This window comes from Phocoena phocoena, chromosome 4 (genome assembly GCF_963924675.1).
Source record: "Phocoena phocoena chromosome 4, mPhoPho1.1, whole genome shotgun sequence".
In the NCBI taxonomy this organism is placed as follows: Eukaryota; Metazoa; Chordata; class Mammalia; order Artiodactyla; family Phocoenidae; genus Phocoena; species Phocoena phocoena.
Genome location: NC_089222.1, coordinates 63,555,110 through 63,575,738, shown reverse-complemented (window position 1 = coordinate 63,575,738; position 20,629 = coordinate 63,555,110). Strand labels below are relative to the sequence as shown.

At 36.6% G+C, this 20,629-nt stretch overlaps 1 protein-coding gene across 3 annotated transcripts in view; it reads right to left on the bottom strand.

The window, feature by feature from the left end:
* VPS8 (VPS8 subunit of CORVET complex) overlaps positions 1 to 20,629 on the bottom strand; it is a 300,917-nt gene that overhangs the window by 192,440 nt on the left and 87,848 nt on the right. For all 3 annotated transcript variants that reach the window (XM_065876043.1, XM_065876044.1, XM_065876045.1), the window contains 2 exons: positions 11,782 to 11,828; positions 2,405 to 2,627 (listed from right to left, as the gene is read on the bottom strand). In XM_065876043.1, the coding sequence (XP_065732115.1) occupies positions 2,405 to 2,627; positions 11,782 to 11,828 (270 nt within the window). The remainder of the gene's footprint in view (positions 1 to 2,404; positions 2,628 to 11,781; positions 11,829 to 20,629) is intronic.

Here is a 20,629-nt window from a genome sequence, read left to right as displayed (position 1 = left end):
GAAGAGTAGAGGTCAACAAAGGATAATGATAAGGAATAGCCAAAGGGAAAACAAACTACTAGTCTGAGGGAAAATGGAAGTGAGGTGTCATGGGAGAGTCCTTCTAGACAACAGCATGTTCTGGGACCTCTTATCTTTTCTCACTTTCCGCCCTCTCAGCCAGTGCCATGATCATACATCTCTTTACAGCTTCAGCCCTAACCTCTCCTCTGACCGATATAGCCAACCATTGACTTGATATCTTCACCAGAATGTCTAGTAGCTATCAAAATAAAATGGCAAAATACAACTCCTGATTTTGTCTCCCAAACTTAGACCTACCCCAGTCTTCCAATCTTCTTAAAGGAATCACTATCCACCTTGTTTTTCAAGCCAAAAAATTAGGCAACAGCCTTAAATTCTCTCTTTCCACACCCTTAGGTCCAATTCATCAGCAAATCAGCTCTACCTCCAAAATGTATCCAAAGTCAGGCCATCTCTCTCCATCTCACCATTATTATCTCTGGCCAGGGCTACCTCCTGGACCAGCTCTTAACCAATCTCCTTGCTTCTTCTATACTTGGCCCCCACCCCTCATTCTGTTATCTATAGGCAAATCAGAGTGATCTCACTTAAAACCTTTTAGTGATTTCCCATAGCACTCAGAATAAAAAGGAAAAATCTGTACCTTGCCCTGAAAGGGCTACCTCTCTCTTTCAACCAAGCTCTGTTTGCCTTTTATCTGTAACTTTTAGCACCCAACGCATATCTTTTTTTTTTTTTGCATTAGCTGTTGTTTTTACCTGTAACAATCTTCTCCTCCAACATTTTTGCACTACTGATTCCTTCTTGTCTTTCAGATTCCAGATTTGATCAGACTCAATGTTACTTTCTTGGTTTTCTATAACTGACCCATCTAAGATAGCCTCTCATTCTCTCTTTATCATACTGCCTGTTTGACTTTTAACATAATACTTGTTTTCGATATTTCTGGCTTGTTTACTTGTTTGTCTGTTTATTGTCAAACTTTTTTTTGCTAATGTAAGCCTTATGATAAGCCTTGTCCACCAGGGTCACTAAAGCATTGAAGGTCATTACAGACTCTGGTGAAAGTAAAGCTGAAGAATTATTAGGATGTGAATGAAATGGAAGAAGCAACCTAGAGAATGCTTTCAAGAAATGTGGGAAAGAAAGAGGGAAAGGGGTGGAGGAAGGAAAGAAGGAAGAAAGGAGGGAGGGAGGGAAGGAGGGATCTGGCTGCAAGTGGGAAATGTGATATGGCAGTAGCCAAGGGGGAAGGAGGGGAAGGCTTGATACGGAGAGAAGGGAATCTGACGGGGAGATTGGTTTAAACTGTTGTTTTAACATGAAAAAGAGTAGAGAATATTTACCTAGTGTTGGAGAAAAAGCTAAAAATGTTGGAAGGAGAAGAAATTAGAAATTTCTCTTATATCAGTAATAGGTAAATAAAGCTAGATTGATAACATGCTCTCACATCATCAGACCTATTGTCAGACATGAAGATTACGCCAAATTACCCATATGACAGAAAGGCATATGTAAAGAGGACCTGGCCTTTGCAAACTTACAGCCATTCATAAAGAACTTCCATGAAGAAAACAATAAACATTTTCCAAACTCTTCATTTCCATGTGATTTTGCACATTAAAAACAAACAAAAACCTTTGGTCCTTCTAAGTTTGTAAGCCACCGTACTTTAGTTCAATAGGACTCAGCACCTTGGTACCTTAGTGCCTTTGCTCAGCATTAGGACTGAAGAGTTAAATGAAGAGTTAAGAGTGAAGTGTCTTAGGTCAAATACATATTGCTCCTCAATTAAGGACTTAAAACTTATTGTGGAGACCTCAGATATACTGGAGGTATATTATCAATGAGCTGGCTGATCATGCTAAGATGTCCTCAAGTTTGCTTCTTATACTATGCTCTGCATTTCAAAACTTAATGTATGAAAGTTATCAACTCTGAACATATAAACTAGCTTTTCAAAAAAATGGCATCATACACTTAAAAGTAAAAATATTCTATTTTTCACGTGGAAGTGCTTATAGTTGAAATTTACTTGCAGATGAAAATTGTAGTAGTGAACAAACAAACTGGTGAAGAAGGATAGGCCAATAAGCATTTGCTGAGCAGCTACCAAATATAAAACCTATGCTAAGAGCTCTGGGGGATGTCAAGGAAACCGAAGACTACTGGCTTGCAGGAGTTCCTAATCTAGCTTTAAGTAATGAGCACTCCTAAGAAATATATTGACAAATATAAGTTTATGAGACCTCTTACCAAAAAGTGCTAAAAAATAATTAGGGTTGATGAAAGACAAAGTAAGGCCCGATGAGTCAGGTAAATATATTCAATAAAGGAATGATGTTTATTCCATAAATTAGTAGACCGCCTATAAACTCACCTGCTGAATGTCTAGGCTGGTGATATCCATATGTACAATGAGGGCTTCCACATTTTCCATCAATTTTTTATCTTGGAAATGAACAATCAAGTCTTTCATTACCTGGGGTGTGATCCCCACCAATTTATCACTTAAAATATATGGTTCAAGGCACTCCAAAAACACTCCTTTGGCCACTGAATTCTCACTTAATTTGTCATACACCTGGCTAAATAGAAGATCCCTGCAACAAATGGGGAAAAATACTTTTAGGAACATTCCAAACACCCATTAAATTCAGTCTATGAAGTATATCTCATCTTTTTCCTGTTTCAACTTACGTGCAAGTTTATTAAAAATAGTAACAATATTTGCAAAGAGCTTTGTATTTTGAAAAATCTCTTATATATACTATCTTAATTCACCCAATACTTTTTACAAATAAAAAATGTTGAAAAAGTTAAAATATTTGCTGAAAATCAGCTAGCTAACAAGTGATAGATTCAGAATTTGCATCAGCCTTCTGACCTAAACCCTGTGCTGAATCCATTATGGCACACTGCTTCTTAAAGACAACATTGATATGGGAGCAGGTAGTACGGAGACTATGATGAAGTAAAAAAAAAATTAAATGGACTATTCACAATTTATCCTTTCCTCTTTCCTGGTATCTAAATACTCCCATCTGATCTGCAAGGCCAATCTGCTTCTTTATCTAGTTCTTGCCCCTTGCTTCCCAAAGGGTTTAGGTAGTGATTATTGATGGGAGAGGAAGAAGAAAATGTTCAATGATTTTAAAATATGTCTGAAAACTATTTTATTGCAGAAACAAAAAAACTGTAATTAATCAAATGCTACCACACTCAATAACTGTTGTATTTATTTTGTATTTCTTTTGCAAAGAGTCCAGAAATAATTTTAAAGTTCTATTCACCACAGACATAATCTGAATTTTGCTTTCAATATTTTGAATATTATATAAGCATTGTCCTAAGCTGCTACTTAACTCTTTAAAATTACCATTTTGTCTAACCACAACGTTTCAACATGCTGAAACATCAGAATTTATTTAACTACTCCTGTAATGTATCACTTATTTCCACTATTTCACTATTAAGAGTGAGGCCACAATGAACATCTACATATATAGTCTTTCCATTTGGGGGCTTAATTCCTTAGTCATTCTACTTTTAGAAATTTATTTAAAGTAAGAAGATACAAAAAATTTTGTGGCACTTAAAATGTATTACTAAATTATCTTCAAAAATCATCATAGCACCAATTTACACAGCCATCAGTAATGTATAATTTCAACAGTTTCAACAGACAATTGTCTTTATTTTTTATAGTTTAATGTATAAATTAAACAACATCACTGTTTTCAATTCTTTGATGACTGGCAAAATTAAATGTTTTCCATGTTTCCATTTATACAGTGTATTGACTTATATCATTCACTGATTCTTTAATTCTTTTTTCAAATACAAAAACTGTGCTAATTCTACTTACCTGTTAGGATTGACTGATTGTTTATTTATTTATTTGCTAAATGTATAATCTCTATATATGTGCATCATGTCAATTGTGAAAAGTGGTAGATGGTTCATCCACAGGTGTGCTCTTTCATGACAAGTTCCATAAAAAGGACAAGGAAGACTCTGAAAGCAATGGGATGGGGTCTTGCCTCATCTGAAGTCCTGGAAGGGGGACCAATGATAAACAGACTGGCTACAACTGCATAGAACCCCATGTTGCTTTTCAATAAGTAGTATTTGCAATATCCTGGGGGGAAATCCATATCCATTTATTTTTTTCTCATATCCACAAGTGTAATTCTTGCATCACTTTCCCCCTTACTTTATATTTATCAGAGCATTTTTCATGTTAGTTTCATTGCAATCAACAGTCCCTTACATTTTTTTTTTTTTTTTTTTTTTTTTGTGGTACGCGGGCCTCTCACTGTTGTGGCCTCTCCCGTTGCGGAGCACAGGCTCCGGATGCGCAGGCTCAGCGGCCATGGCTCACGGGCCCAGCCACCCCGCGGCATGTGGGATCTTCCCGGACCGGGGCACGAACCCGTGTCCCCCGCATCGGCAGGCAGACTCTCAACCACTGCGCCACCAGGGAAGCCTGACAATCCATTACATTTTTGTGATTACCAATTACTAGCCAAGCAAAAGGAACTGAGATTAATGAAGCCTTACTGTAAGAAAGACAAAATAAGAGTAACAAAGTAACTTTTATGAACTTAAAGAAAATGTCCTATTTGCTAGCCCTTGCACTCTGTAATGTGTTGTTAAAAACAACATGCTAGGAAAGATAATTATATATTTCAGCTCAGCACAAAAAGCCCTGGGGAGGAAAACTAAAGAACTACAAATTCAGTAAAGAGAGCATAAAAGTTGACAAACAAGGCACTCCTGTGACAAACTACAGCATGCAATGCTGGTAAGATTAATGGCAAAACTATATGCTTCTTTCTTAACCAGTAAGAGGCTATAATAAAGAAGCAAGAAAAATATAACTCAGCAACTCCTATCTGCATCTCTACCTTAAAATAAAAATAAAACAAAATTTTAAGACATGTTCTCGTCATTCTGGGAAAATATTTATTCGATCAACAGAGAAGGAGGGAAAAAGAAAAGTACACACACACAAAAAAAGGTTTTGGCTCTTGTGTTTCTTTCTGTACTTAGGCATTATACTCCAGGGTGCTGACTTTGTTTCCTGGAACGGCTAATGTCAAAACTGATGTTTATCGCTTCGAGCTTAGCCTCCTTATAACCAGTATAATAGAAAAATCCATTCTGAATAACAGAGGGCCAACAAAAAGGTCTTCGACATAGCTTCACTTTATATTAATACTCATATTAAAGACATTATTTGGAGTTTATCATACATAACTTCAAATTGATAGAAAAAATGACCAAATTTACTTTTTGCACTATCAATTTTACAATTAGAAAATGTGAAGAACTCAGCTTTGATTATGAGATAATTACAAATTCAGAGACTGTCTGAAGGGAGCAAGAGCATCAATCCTAACACTTGCCTGTACACTAAATATACAACCAGAACCAAATAAACAACCCCCCACTACATATAAGTGGGATTTAATAAATCCAAAGTTGATTTCGGCTGGCCTCTTTATTTATAAAATTTAAAACAAAGTTCAAAAGGATACATGTAAATACATATGAAAAGATGTAAATACACCTGAAACTAACACAACATTTTTAATCACCTGAACTCCAATATAAAATAAAAAGTTAAAAAAAAAAAGGGCTCCATATGACCTGGAAAATATGACCTTTAGAGACAATCCATTTTTTTTTTTTTTTTTACCAAATTTTACTTATTTAATTAAAATTTATTAAGAACCTGTTACATGTCTGGCTACTATCATAGATGCTGAATTATGTGCAAAATGAAAGTTATTTCACTGCTCAAAAAAAAAAGTTCAAATGATCTTCAAGAAATTATGTTCAAAATGCTCTGTTTCCTGATACAAGTATCAGTTTGTAAATATTTCCTTTAAAAAGACATGGCTTAATTAAACTCTGAATATACTGAAAACTACCATACTCTTTAAAATGGTGAATTTTATGGTACGTGAACTATATCTCAACACAGCAGTTAGATAAAATAAAAAAGCCATGGCCCCATTTTTCACCTACCTTTGATGTTTAGAATTTTAACTTGCAGTTACCAAGAAAATGATGAGAAAAGTCAAAACAATAAGTTCCTCAACCATGGCTGATAATTAAAATCTTTCTGTTTCGCACATAATAATCCTGATGTTGAACAACAAGGTTAAACAAATACTCTGGCTATCAAAAGGCCACTTCAGGTTCACTTTAGATTTAAGAGAATTTTTGGTTCAGATTTTACATATAATTCAAGTTATCTGAATAATGGCTTCTTTTTGGATATCTGCTTACAGTGATATAAGCTTGAAGTGGTCAAGATCATCTACATACAGCACCTATTTTGTTTTATAATGGCTTTGAGATATAATTCACACATAATAACATAGCATTTATTTAAGCACTTATTTTTAAACAATGTTCAAAATTATGATTATGGTTCAAGTAAACTCTGGACCTATTTTCAAAATAAACTGAAATTATGGCTACTGTTGTATAAGCAAAATGACAAATCATTAAATATCCTACAAAAACCCTTGAGATATTTTATATCTTTTTCTAGTACTGAAAAAATACATGTGCACTATCAAATTGAAATGAAATTGTGTGAGCAGAGACCAAATTATGAAAATAAAGGTAGATCTTCAGAAACAGAATTTCCTATCGTTTCTGATTTTAAAATATTCACAGAAAGATAATAAAGCCAAATTTTAACCAAAAAAGATGTCCATTACACACTGATCAGTATGCCCTACAGAGAAAAAGCAGTGTGGTTCCTGCCATAGTAAAAAGGATTTTACATTATAAAAGAATTATTACATATGAATAGAAATACATATATATCCTAGTAATATTATATTACTGCTGGGTATGAAATTCTATAACTTATGATACAGAGGTAACAGTGATCATAGTATAATAATGGTTGTGGTATTGAGTTAAAATTAATTTCAGAGTATGTACTGTGTTTATAATTTAACCCTCATAAGAGACAGTATAATATACGAAAATAAGAGGACTGACTATAAAACCAATGTACTCAATCAGAAAATATTAATATAAAAGGTATCTGGAGGCCAGTATTGAGTGTCTAAGTGACCACCCTAGAAGTGGAAGAAGTTACTTGAAATTGGCTGAGTACTAGATTATGTTTTGTTTGTTTGTTTTAGTTGTTTGCTATTTAATGTAATTACTGATATATTTTTAAATTTATCATTTATTTTTTCTCCTTGTCTTAACTATTCTTAATTCCTTTTGCTCCTTTTGACTTTTTTAAATTGTATTTTTAGTCATGACACCATTTATTACCTTGTTAGTTATATATGTTTTTACTATTATATACTAAGTATGGGTTTAGAGATTACAATCTGCATCTTCAAATTATTAAATTATAATATAAATTAATAAATTTACCACCTTCTAGACAGTGCAAGGACTTTAGAACATTTTAACCTTATTTACCCTTTTCTCCAATTATGTAGTATTGTTTTCATATATTTTTCTCTTCATTTTTCTTCATGTTTTATTCAATCCTCACACATATTGATTATATTCTATATTCACTTACCCACATATTAGCTTTTCCACCTCAATCATTTTCCTTTTATCTAAAGAACAACTTTTGTTATTTTTTTAGTGCAGGTCTGCTAATGATGAATTCTCTCAGTTTATGTTTCTTAGAATATATTTCTATATCATTTTCAAAAGGTATTTTTGTTGTATATAGAATTCTATATTAATACATGTTTTCTTTCTGTCCTTTCACAATTCTGTTGTCTTTGGTTCCATTATTTCTGTTTAGAAGTAAGCTGTAAGGTTAATTGTTACCATTTTGAAGGGTTTTTTTCTTTCATAATGACATTAAAGTTTTTTTGTCTTTAGTTTTCAGCAGTTTAACCATGATGAACCTACATGTGTTCTAATTCAGCATTATTCTTAGGGTGTAGCTCTTCACAGCTCAATCAAAAGCCTGGAGTATTCAGCGCCCCTCCTTTTGTGTGATCCTTGAACTCAACTGCAGCAACATCACGAATTGCTCTAAAGTTTTGCTCAGCTTCTCAACCCCTCAGCTGCCATTTTTCAGAGCTGGCAATTATCTCAACAGGAAGAGCCAGCTTCTGTGCCTCTCTCCTCTGCCTGGATCTTGGTACCACAGATCCTCATCCCCTTAGTAGCTCTCCGGCGCTTTCATATAAATTTTGTTAACAAATTATCCAGATTTCCCAGCTGTCCTCATTGCCATTGCTAGAAGCAGAACTCCTATGTGAGACGCTCAGTGCAGTATGCAATGCTATGCCACTGTCACTCTTAGTATAATCAAACTCATAGGTGTAGGCTTGTTATGATTTGTTCTGTTGTGCACCAAGAGTTTTCTTTCTGATAATTTCTGTCTTCCTTTAATTCAGGAAAATTATTAGCCATGTTCTCTAGTCTTTAATTTTGGAAATGGTCAGGTATATGTTGAAGCTTCTTTTCTATTCTCCTCTCATATTTTCTAAGTTTTTATCTTTGTTTATGCTCTACATTTTGTTCCAGGTAAATCATTTTTTTTTAAGACGGTATCTGTGTTATGCACAATCTGAGCATTCTTAAAAGCAATCTCAACATCACAAATATTTTGAAAATTTGGGAATGTAGAAGAGAAGATTCTAGATGCAAATAGAACCAATTGTCAAAGAAATGGCATAAAGAGAGTGTCCAGTTTAGGGAGAAAGATATCATACTGGAATTAAGTTACATAATTTTTAAATCCCTCTGCTTCAATTGAGTCTAGGGAATTGATCATTTTTAATCTTATTATCTATGGAAACGCTCAGAAAAATTTCAACTCTATTTTTAAGTGTGATTACACTGAAGTATTTAAGAAACACAGAATTTTTATATCTAATAAATCTTTAATCATCGCACGTTTGCAATGGAAGGAAATTGAAAGATGACCTAGACACAAAGAATCAAAGTTGATCAAATGGCCTATCTGACCTCTTTACTCATAAGCTCAGGCCCATATATAGAATCTTAACATTATGATGAAAAAGAAAAGCCAGTATGATGAGAAGTAAGCAAGCACAAGAGCACAGAATCTAGAACACAAAAGGGAACATGTGACCCAATGCCTAGTTCCACAGCCTCAAACTTTCTTATACTGCTGAGGACACTACCCTGTCCCTTCTGCCCCTACTGGAACCCAGAGAGTAGAAAAAGTGGGGAAAGAGACCAGGAGGGGAAAGAGAGTAAGAACACACATGTTGGAACTTCTCCTAAGCAGGAGCAGGATCTAGTACAATCTGGTCTTCAGCCTTCAGAAACAGTCAAGAGAGAAGGAAGCCATACTATTTGCACTATGGTCCAGGAAAAATATCCAATCCTGGATCTAGGAGTACGTGTGTATGACTGGATGAAGGAAGGAGAAAAGGGCCAAGAAGAGCTCAGAAAAGGACCCTTGAGATCTCCCTTCCCCTTGGCAGTCAGGAATATACTATGACTGCTGGTATTTCTGAGATCTCCAAAACAAATACTGTACTCATTTCAGACACAGCCCAGAAAAAAACATGCTAAGGAGTCAGGAAAAATTAAAGGAAAGAAAGAAACTGATAAAAATGAAGAAATAATAAGTAGATTCTAATTTGGTGATAATCTAGACTACATCTTGTCTTCTATGTTGGATGCTCTGATTTAATAAAGAAATTACTTCATTCTCAGCCAGTCAATAGATTAAATAAAGTTGGAAATATTTCCTTTTCAAGTCATATAAGAAAAGAAAAACTTATCCCTGTAACATTTTGGGGAATAACATATTTCTGAAAGGAAAAAAACCCTTTTTTTTTTCTTTTTCCCTATATAATCCATCTTACAACTGCTCAGGTCATTTCAACTTTATCTCACTGTGAGAGTATTCAAGATTTCAAGTTAATGATCACAAGTCACCCTGCAAACCAAGAGGGAGAATTACTTCATTAATTCAACCATCAGGCTACTCTGTGCCAGGTACCATTTAGGTAGAAATAATCTGTTTTATAAAGATATGCTTTCTTACTCTAAACAAAATTTAATCTCTTAGATATTTTATTTTATCTCATTTATATTATCTCAACTTGAAGATTTAGGTTGGTCCCAGCATTTATTAGTATTAGAAATATCACTACATCTCAATTTCCTTAACTTTACCTCTCTTACACTGTAATTATGAGGATTAAATGAAATAAAATATGTAAAACTGATCCATAAACTATTGAGGCTGCTTTAAAAAATATAAGACAAATAACAAGGAAGTGTAAGTGTAAACCATGAGCTGAAGAGAAAACTAAGTTAAGAACTAGGGTGAGGTTAGTATATCATGGCTCTTAGCTCCCTAGGAAACAATAATTAGCTATACAATTCACTGTCCATCAGCTAAAAGTGAGTTAGCTGTTCAGAAGATACAAAAGTATTTCTGGTACTAACACCTGAGAGAAATTTCTTCCTTGGGCCCTCATAAAGAAGACAATGTTGGGGCTTCCCTGGTGGTGCAGTGGTTGAGAGTCCGCCTGTTGATGCAGGGGACACGGGTTCATGCCCTGGTCCGGGAAGATCCCACATGCTGCGGAGCGGCTGAGCCCATGAGCCATGGCTGCTGAGCCTGCGCCCGCGTACCACAAAAAAAAAAAAAAAAAGAAGAAGACAATGTGTAACATAAAACCATGTTTTCAACAACATCCCAACCATGAAGACAACATATTTCACTGGATAATTACATGTAACACTATAGCTAAAACACTGGAATGAATCTGAGCCCTAAGTAAACAGAAGCTAGAGCTCTTTGTGATTTAATTGAAGGTCTGACATAGCAAATAACTGCCCTCTTGATAACCTTCACTGATACTTTCTAAGTATGATCCAACCTTATATGATTTAGGCCACCTAAATAGACATAAATTCAGGAGTCAAGACAGTGTTGTAGAGGGTTTGGGGAGTATCTGCACTGGATCCTCACAGCTGTTCACCACTGAAAAAGAGGTACAATCTGGTAGTTTCGAGCAAGAACCCAAGAGCTAGGCTGCCTGCATTAGAATCCCACCTTTGCTCCTCAAAAAAAGTGTGAGCAAGTTTTGGCAAGTTACTTCATCGCATACTGCCTCTTGAACCTCCTATGTAAAATGAAGACAACAATAATACCTACCTCACTGTTATAAAAATTAAATAAGTTGTTATAAAAAATAGATAAAGTGCTTAGAACAATACCTGGCATGTAGGAAGCTAACTATTATTGTAAGTGTGAAAAATTATGAACTAGCACAGGTTGGTTAATTTATGTAGTTACTATTTAAATGAACAGACCCTAATCAAGAGTTTATTTACAGTGATTTTCTTTAAATGAAGAGGCTCTTAAAAAAGAAGCACAATAAATCTTTCCTTTTTTTGAGTGGTATGAAATATTGTGTTTTAGTGATGGTTCATAAAAGAGCATATATATATAATGCATGAATCATACACTTTTAAGATCTTTAAGTGATTAAGAATTGCTCTTTTGCTATGTTCTTCACCTCCACTATCCTGCCACATAAATACACAGATGATACATCTATATTGGACAAGTTAATTTCATTGGTAAATGGACTGAAAATTCTTAAAGAATCAAATTTCTGTAAATTCATTTTTTAAAATAACCTACTGAGTCAAATTCATAGAATTCATAGTAGTAAATTATTGCTATAATATAAGCAAGAGGCAACTTGGACTCAAAATAATTGAACCTGACAGGCAATGTATACTCACTTTCGCTGCAGCAGAAGGCAGTAATCAACTATGATGGGCACCATATCCTGTAGAGAAACCGTAAAGAAAGCATCAGCACCATATCTCTGTCCAATGGCCCCCTGGTTAGACACAACACATAATGAAAGTAGTCTGCTTCAGATACTGTTAGATTGTTGGGAGAATATAACTTTGTACCATACTTTTGGTAAGCAATTTGGCACTCTGTGTCAAAAGCCTTAAAAATGTGAAAACACTTTTACCCAGTAATTCTATCTGGAAATTTATCCTAAATACATTTAGTAAGAAAAAAAATTTAATGCATTAAGGTATTCACTGTAGCTCTATAATAGAAGAAAGAGGAGAAGGAGGGGGAAGGGAGGAAGACATTGAAATTAAATATACAACATGGGAAAACAGTTAAGTAAATTTGCTATTTAAATATTATGTAGATATTACAAGTTTATAAAGAGTTTACAACATTATAAGAAACATTACATGAAAAATATGTATTTATCTCACAACTTTGTAAAGAAAATCTGCAAAGAAAATATATCAAATTGATAATATAATATAGTTGGTCCCATTGGTGGCTCAGGTGATTAAGGTTGTCCATATTTTGTCACAATCCTCCAAACCATCTATTTTAAGGTTGATTAATTTCTCAGTTTCATAACATTTTGACTGTTTTAAATTCATCATGTATAGACTCATATCAAACGAATGGCAACCCATAATTTTGGCCTTTTTCAAGAGAAACACTTTGAGGGAGGAGAAGTAGCTTATTATGACTAGAACTTGTCAAATACCCAAGCATTCGATTTCAGCAGTACTCTTTCATTTTCTGCTAGCTGAAGAGCAATGGTTTCCTTTTAAAAATCCTGGAAGGCTTAGGTTCTGGGCAGAAGAATATCCCATCAGGAGGGAGAAGACATTATGTGAAAGAGAATACCACATGCTAACACTTCTTTGACAAAACGAACAAAACCTGAGGAACCACTATTATCTGAGAGAGAAGTAAGCAGAAGGACCTATAATCCTAAAAGGCTAACCCTGCCCATCCATCCTGCTTCCTTTATTTATCAATATTCCTCATGACTACATTTATAACCTTACTTAGGTACTTCAAAAACAGGAACTAAAACCATAGATTTGAAAAGTCTCAACCCTGAATGAGAATACATATAGAGGGACAAATAATCTGCAGAGAAAAAACCTAGAAATACTGAGGAAATTTAACAAACACTCTTTAAAATACACAGCTGAGCTCCCCAAAAACTAGGGGCAATACCCAGGGTTTAAAATTGAAAAAGGAACTACAAACTAAAGCAATAAGCCCTGAGCCATCACTGAGACTGTCCTATAAATTAGTTGTTCATATAAGAGCTTGGGTTTTAATGCCAGAAACAAACTGAGGCCTTAATTCTTGAAACATAAGGAAGTAAAGCAAAGATCCTCCTAAAAACAGGATTCTTGAAAGGTGTCTCCTTAGTGAAAGGCAATTAGAAAAAACAAAAAACCCTGCCTATATGCATAGGAAGCTAACAAGAAAGGTTGTCTGTCTCTGCCTGGACTCAGTGGGGATAAATCTGCACTCTCCAAGAATCTATAATCAAGATCCTGCCCACAGGTGGATTTGGGATTTGAATTTACACTATCTCCTTAGTATGGGAATAATCAGGCCAAGAAATTAACACAAAAGGTGATCCTTAAAAAAGGATACTCCAGGAGCACTTGAAAGAAAAAAATTCCAGAAACAGTGTTTAACAGTTAACAGTGCTTAACAGTGCTTTGCTTAACAGGCAAAATAAGACCTCCTGATAAAGCCCCCAAAAGATGTGCCCAAAATAAAAAAGTTTAAAGCACCTCATGAAATAACATACCATAAGTTAATGTCAGCAGAAACTACAAACAGCAGGGGAGACCCCGAAAACTTCAAATACTATAATTATCAGGGAGAAATTATTAAAGTATATTTAGAATTATTAAAGGCATAAAATAAGGAATTAAGTGCCTATCCTAGCAGTAAGTACTAAGGATATACTATAGGGATAATGGAGAGCGTAACCATCAGATTAATACATGTAGACAAATCACTCTGTTGATTCTATGATGGGAGGATCTGGAAAATCAAGACTGAAGATAGGTGGCTAGTATAGTAGTCCAAGATGGAAACAGGAGACCAAACTAGGGTAGTGAGAGTAGGCATAAAAAACAGCAGATAGAATCAAGCACTGTCTATAAAGTAAAACTGTAGAGGTTGGTGACAGATTGGTTATGGGTTGGAAGGCATAGGCAGGAGTCTAAGAAACTCCTAAATTTCTAGTTTGAGTGATGGCTGGATGAAGATTTCATGAAATGAAATAAGGAATATGGGAGGAGGTGTTAGAAGGAAGAAGCTAAACATAGTTTGGGCTGTCATAGCTCTGAGGAACATCTTTACTTCGATATTGAATAGTAAGAAACTGGATATAGTAATCTGAAACATCTGGGTTAGAATTACACACTTCTAAGTCATGAAAGGAAATTTTGTACATGAATAAAACCGTCCAGGGATAATAAAGATAAAAATCAGTGAACAGTGGATTACATCTTGAGGAAGACCAATATTTATGATATGGTCAGCGGATGGAAACAAAATCCAACTCAGGAACAGTCACAAAGTTTTAAAAATCAGAAGACCACACAATCATAGATATCTACAGGATACAGAATTTTAAAAAGGAAGGAGTGATCATCACTGTTTAATATAGCATTGAGAATGAATAAGATGTGAAAGTTTTATTTTATTTATAAATTAGGATATCACTGGGATCTTTAGAAAGATGGTGTTTTATCTTCCTCATTAGATCGTAAGCACAGTAATGGGTGATATGCAGCTTGCAGAGAATTGGGGGGAGAAAGGTGAGAGGGAAAGAGGGAGGAAAGGGGGAGGAAGAGAAAGAGAAAGCATCAATGTATGTGTAATTAGAATCCCTGAATAAGAAAACTAAAACAGGGAGTTTAGGAAGATGGCAGAAGAGTAAAACGTGGAGATCACCTTCTTCCCCACAGATACATCAGAAATACATCTACACGTGGAACAACTCCTACAGAACACCCACTGAACGCTGGCAGAAGACCTCAGACCTCCCAAAAGGCAAGAAACTCCCCACGTACCTGGGTAGGGCAAAAGAAAAAAGAAAAAACAGAGAAAAAAGAATAGGGACAGGACCTACGCCAGTGGGTGGGAGCTGTGAAGGAGGAAAGGTTTCCACACACTAGGAAGCCCCTTCGCGGGCGGAGACTGCGGGTGGCAGAGGGGATAAACTTCGGAGCCACGGAGGAGAGCACAGCCACTGGGGTGCGGAGGGCAAAGCGGAGAGATTTCCGCACAAAGGATCCGTGCCGACCGGCACTCACCAGCCCGAGAGGCTTGTCTGCTCACCCGCCGGGGTGGGCGGGAGCTGGGAGCTGAGGCTCGGGTCTTCCATCGGATCGCAGGGAGAGGACTGGCAGCGTAAACACAGCCTGAAGGGGTTAGTGCACCACAGCTAGCAGGGAGGGAGTCCGGGGAAAAGTCTGGACCTGCCGAAGAGGCAAGAGACTTTTTCTTCCCTCTTTGTTTCCTGGTGCGTGAGGAGAGGGGATTCAGAGCGCTGCTTAAAGGAGCTCCAGAGACGGGTGCAGGCTGCGGCTAAGAGCACGGACCCCAGAGATGGGCATGAGACGTTAAGGCTGCTGCTGCCACTTCAAAGAAGCCTGTGTGCGAGAACAGGTCACTATCCACACCTCCACTCCCGGGAGCCTGTGCAGTCTGCCACTGCCAGGGTCCCATGATGCAGGGACAACTCCCCTGGGAGAACACACGGTGCGCCTCAGGCTGGTGCAACGTCACGCTGGCCTCTGCCGCCGCAGGCTCTCCCCACATCCGTACTCCTCCCTCCCCGCCAGCCTGAGTAAGCCTGAGCCCCCGAATCAGTGTCTCCTTTAACCCCGCCCTGTCTGAGCGAAGAACAGACACCCTCAGGCGACCTACATACAGAGGCGGGGCCAAATCCAAAGCTGAACTCCGGGAGCTGTGCCAACAAGGAAGAGAAAGGGAAATTTCTCCCAGCAGCCTCAGGAGCAGCGGATTAAATCTCCACAATCAACTTGATGTATGCTGCATCTGTGGAATACCTGAATAGACAACGAATCATCCCAAATTGAGGAGGTGGACTTTGGGAGCAAGATATATTATTTTTTCCCCATTTCCTCTTTTTGTGACTGTGTATGTGTACACGTCTGTGTGAGATTTTGTCTGTATAACTTTGCTTTCACCATTTGTCCTAGGGTTCTGTCCATCCGTTTTTGTTTTTTACTTAAAAAATTTTTTTTTCTCAATTTTTATTTTAATACCTTTATGTTATTTTATCTTACTTTATTTTATCCTCTTTCTTTTTTTCTTTCTATTTTTTCCCCCTTTTATTCTGAGCTGTGTGGATGAAAGGTTCTTGGTGCTCCAGCCAGGTGTCAGTGCTGTGCCTCTGAGGTGGGAGAGCCAACTTCAGGACACTGGTCAAAAAGAGACCTCCCAGCTCCACATAATATCAAATGGCGAAAATCTCCCAGAGATCTCCATCTCAACACTATCACCCAGCTTCACTCAACGACCAGTAAGCTACAGTGCTGGACACCCTATGCCAAACAACTAGCAAAACAGGAACACAACCCCACCCATTAGCAGAAAGGCTGCCTAAAATCCTAATAAGGCCACAGACACCCCCAAAACACACCACCAGACGTGGACCTGCCCACCAGAAAGACAAGATCCAGCCTCATCCACCAGAACACAGGCACTAGGACCCTCCACCAGGAAGCCTACACAACCCACTGAACCAACCTTAGCCACTGGGGACAGACACCAAAAACAACGCGAACTACAAACCTGCAGCCTGCAAAAAGGAGACCCCAAACACAGTAAGATAAGCAAAATGAGAAGACAGAAAAACACACAGCAGATGAAGGAGCAAGGTAAAAACCCACCAGACCTAACAAATGAAGAGGAAATAGGCAGTCTACCTGAAAAAGAATAATGATAGCAAAGATGATCCAAAATCTTGGAAATAGAGTAGAGAAAATGCAAGAAACATTTAACAAGGACCTAGAAGAAATGAAGAGGAAACAAGCAATGATGAACAACACAATAAATAGAATTAAAAATACTCTAGAAGGGATCAATAGCAGAATAACTGAGGCAGAAGAACGGATAAGTGACCTGGAAGATAAAATAGGGAAATAACTACTGCAGAGCAGAATAAAGAAAAAAGAATGAAAAGAACTGAGGACAGCCTCAGATACCTCTGGGACAACATTAAATGCTCCAATATTCAAATTATAGGGGTCCCAGAAGGAGAAGAGAAAAAGAAAGGCACTAGGAAAATATTTGAAGAGATTATAGTTGAAAACTTTCCTAATATGGGAAAGGAAATAGTTAATCAAGTACAGGAATCACAGAGAGTCCCAAACAGGATAAATTCAAGGAGAAACATGCCAAGACACATATTAATCAAACTATCAAAAATTAAATACAGAAAACATATTAAAAGCAGCAAGGGAAAAACAACAAATAACACACAAGGAAATCCCCATAAGGTTAACAGCTGGTCTTTCAGCAGAAACTCTGCAAGCCAGAAGGGAGTGGCAGGACATATTTAAAGTGATGAAGGAGAAAAATCTACAACCAAGACTACTCTACCCAACAAGGATCTCATTCAGATTTGATGGAGAAATTAAAACCTTCACAGACAAGCAAAAGCTGAGAGAGTTCAGCACCACCAAACTAGCTTTACAACAAATGCTAAAGAAACTTCTCTAGGCCAGAGACACAATAAAGGAAAAGACCTACAGTAACAAACTCAAAACAATTAAGAAAAGGGGAATAGGAGCATACATATCGATAATTACCTTAAATGTAAATGGATTAAATGCTCCCACCAAAAGACACAGACTGGCTGAATGGATACAAAAACAAGACCTGTATGTATGCTGTCTACAAGAGACCCACTTCAGACCTAGACACACATACAGACTGAAAGTGAGGGGATGGAAAAAGATATTCCATGCAAATGGAAATCAAAAGAAAGCTGGAGTAGCAATTCTCATATCAGACAAAACAGACTTTAAAATAAAGACTATTACAAGAGACAAAGAAGGACATAATGATCAAGGGATCAATCCAAGAAGAAGACATAACAATTGTAAATATTTATGCACCCAACATAGAAGCACCTCAATACATAAGGCAAATACTAACAGCCATAAAAGGGGTACTCGGCAGTAACACATTCATAGTAGGGGACTTAACACCCCACTTTCACCAATGCACAGATCATCCAAAATGAAAATAAATAAGGAAACACAAGCTTTAAATGATACATTAAACAAGATGGACTTAATTGATATTCATATGATATTCCATCCAAAAACAACAGAATACACATTTTTCTCAAGTGCTCATGGAACATTCTCCAGGATAGATCGTATCTTGGGTCACAAATCAAGCCTTGGTAAATTTAAGAAAACTGAAATCGTATTAAGTATCTTTTCCGACCACAATGCTATGAGACTAGATATCAATTACAGGAAAATACCTGTAAAAAATACAAACACATGGAGGCTTAGCAATATACTACTTAATAACCAAGTGATCACTGAAGAAATCAAAGAGGAAGTCAAAAGATAACTAGAAACAAATGACAATGGAGACACGATGACCCAAAACCTATGGGTTGCAGCAAAATCAGTTCTAAGAGGGAAGTTTACAGCAATACAATCCTACCTTAAGAAACAGGAAACATCTCAAATAAACAACCTAACCTTGCACCTACAGCAGTTAGAGAAAGAAGAACAAAAACCCCCAGAGTTAGCAGAAGGAAAGAAATCATAAAGATCAGATCAGAAATAAATGAAAAGGAAATAAAGGAAACGATAGCAAAGATCAATAAAACTAAAAGCTGGTTCTTTGAGAAGATAAGCAAAATTGATAAATCATTAGCCAGACTCATCAAGAAAAAAAGGGAGAAGACTCAAATCAATAGAATTAGAAATGAAAAAGGAGAAATAACAACTGACACTGCAGAAATATAAAGGATCATGAGAGATTACTGCAAGCAACTCTATGCCAATAAAATGGACAACCTGGAAGAAATGGACAAATTCTTAGAAACACACAACCTGCCAAGACTGAATCAGGAAGAAATAGAAAATATGAACACACCAGTCACAAGCACTGAAATTGAAACTGTGATTAAAAATCTTCCAACAAACAAAAGCCCAGGACCAGATGGCTTCACAGGCGAATTCTATCAAACATTTAGAGAAGAGCTAACACCTATCCTTCTCAAACTCTTCCAAAATATAGCAGAGGGAGGAACACTCCCAAACTCATTCTACGAGGCCACCATCGCCCTGATACCAAAACCAGACATGGATGTCACAAAGAAAGAAAACTACAGGCCAATATCACTGATGAACATAAAGGCAAAAATCCTCAACAAAATACTAGCAAACAGAATCCAACAGCACATTAAAAGGATCATACACCATGATCAAGTGGGGTTTATTCCAGGAATGCAAGGATTCTTCAATATATGCAAATCAATCAACGTGATACACCATATTAACAAACTGAAGGAGAAAAACCGTATGATCATCTCAATAGATGCAGAGAAAGCTTTTGACAAAATTCAACACCCATTTATAAAAAAAACCTTCCAGAAAGTAGGCATAGAGGGAACTTTCCTCAACATAATAAAGGCCATATATGACAATCCCACAGCCAACATCGTCCCCAATGGTGAAAAGCTGAAAATATTTTCCACTAAGATCAGGAACAAGACAAGGTTGCCCACTCTCACCACTCTTATGCAACGGTTTTGGAAGTTTTAGCCCCAGCAATCAGAGAAGAAAAGGAAATAAAAGGAATCCAAATCGGAAAAGAAGAAGTAAAGCTGTCACTGTTTGCAGATGACACAGTACTCTACATAGAGAATCCTAAATATGCTACCAGAGAACTACTAGAGCTAATCAATGCATTTGGTAAAGTAGCAGGATACAAAATTAATGCACAGAAATCTCTGGCATCCCTATACACTAATGATGAAAAATCTGAAAGTGAAATTAAGAAAACACTCCCATTTACCATTGCAACAGAAAGAATAAAATATCTAGGAATAAACCTACCTAAGGAGACAAAAGACCTGTATGCAGAAAATTATAAGACACTGATGAAAGAAACTAAAGATGATACAAATAGATGCAGAGATATACCATGTTTTTGGATTGGAAGAATCAACATTGTGAAAATGACTCTACTACCCAGAGCAATCTACAGATTCAGTGCAATCCTTATCAAACTACCACTGGCGTTTTTCACAGAACTAGAACAAAAAATTTCACAATTTGTATGGAAACACAGAAGACCCAGAATAGCCAAAGCAATCTTGAGAACGAAAAATGGAGCTGGAGGAATCAGGCTCCCTGACTTCAGACTATACTACAAAGCTACAGTAATCAAGACAGTATGGTACTGGCACAAAAAGAGAAATATAGATCAATGGAACAGGATAGAAAGCCCAGAGATAAACCCACACACATATGGTCACCTTATCTTTGATAAAGGAGGCAAGAATATATAGTGGAGAAAAGGCAGCCTCTTCAATAAGTGGTGCTGGGAAAACTGGACAGGTACATGTAAAAGTATGAAATTAGAACACTCCCTAACACCATACACAAAAATAAACTCAAAATGGATTAAAGATCTAAATGTAAGGCCAGATACTATCAAACTCTTAGAGGAAAACATAGGCAGAATACTGTATGACATAAATCACAGCAAGATCCTTTT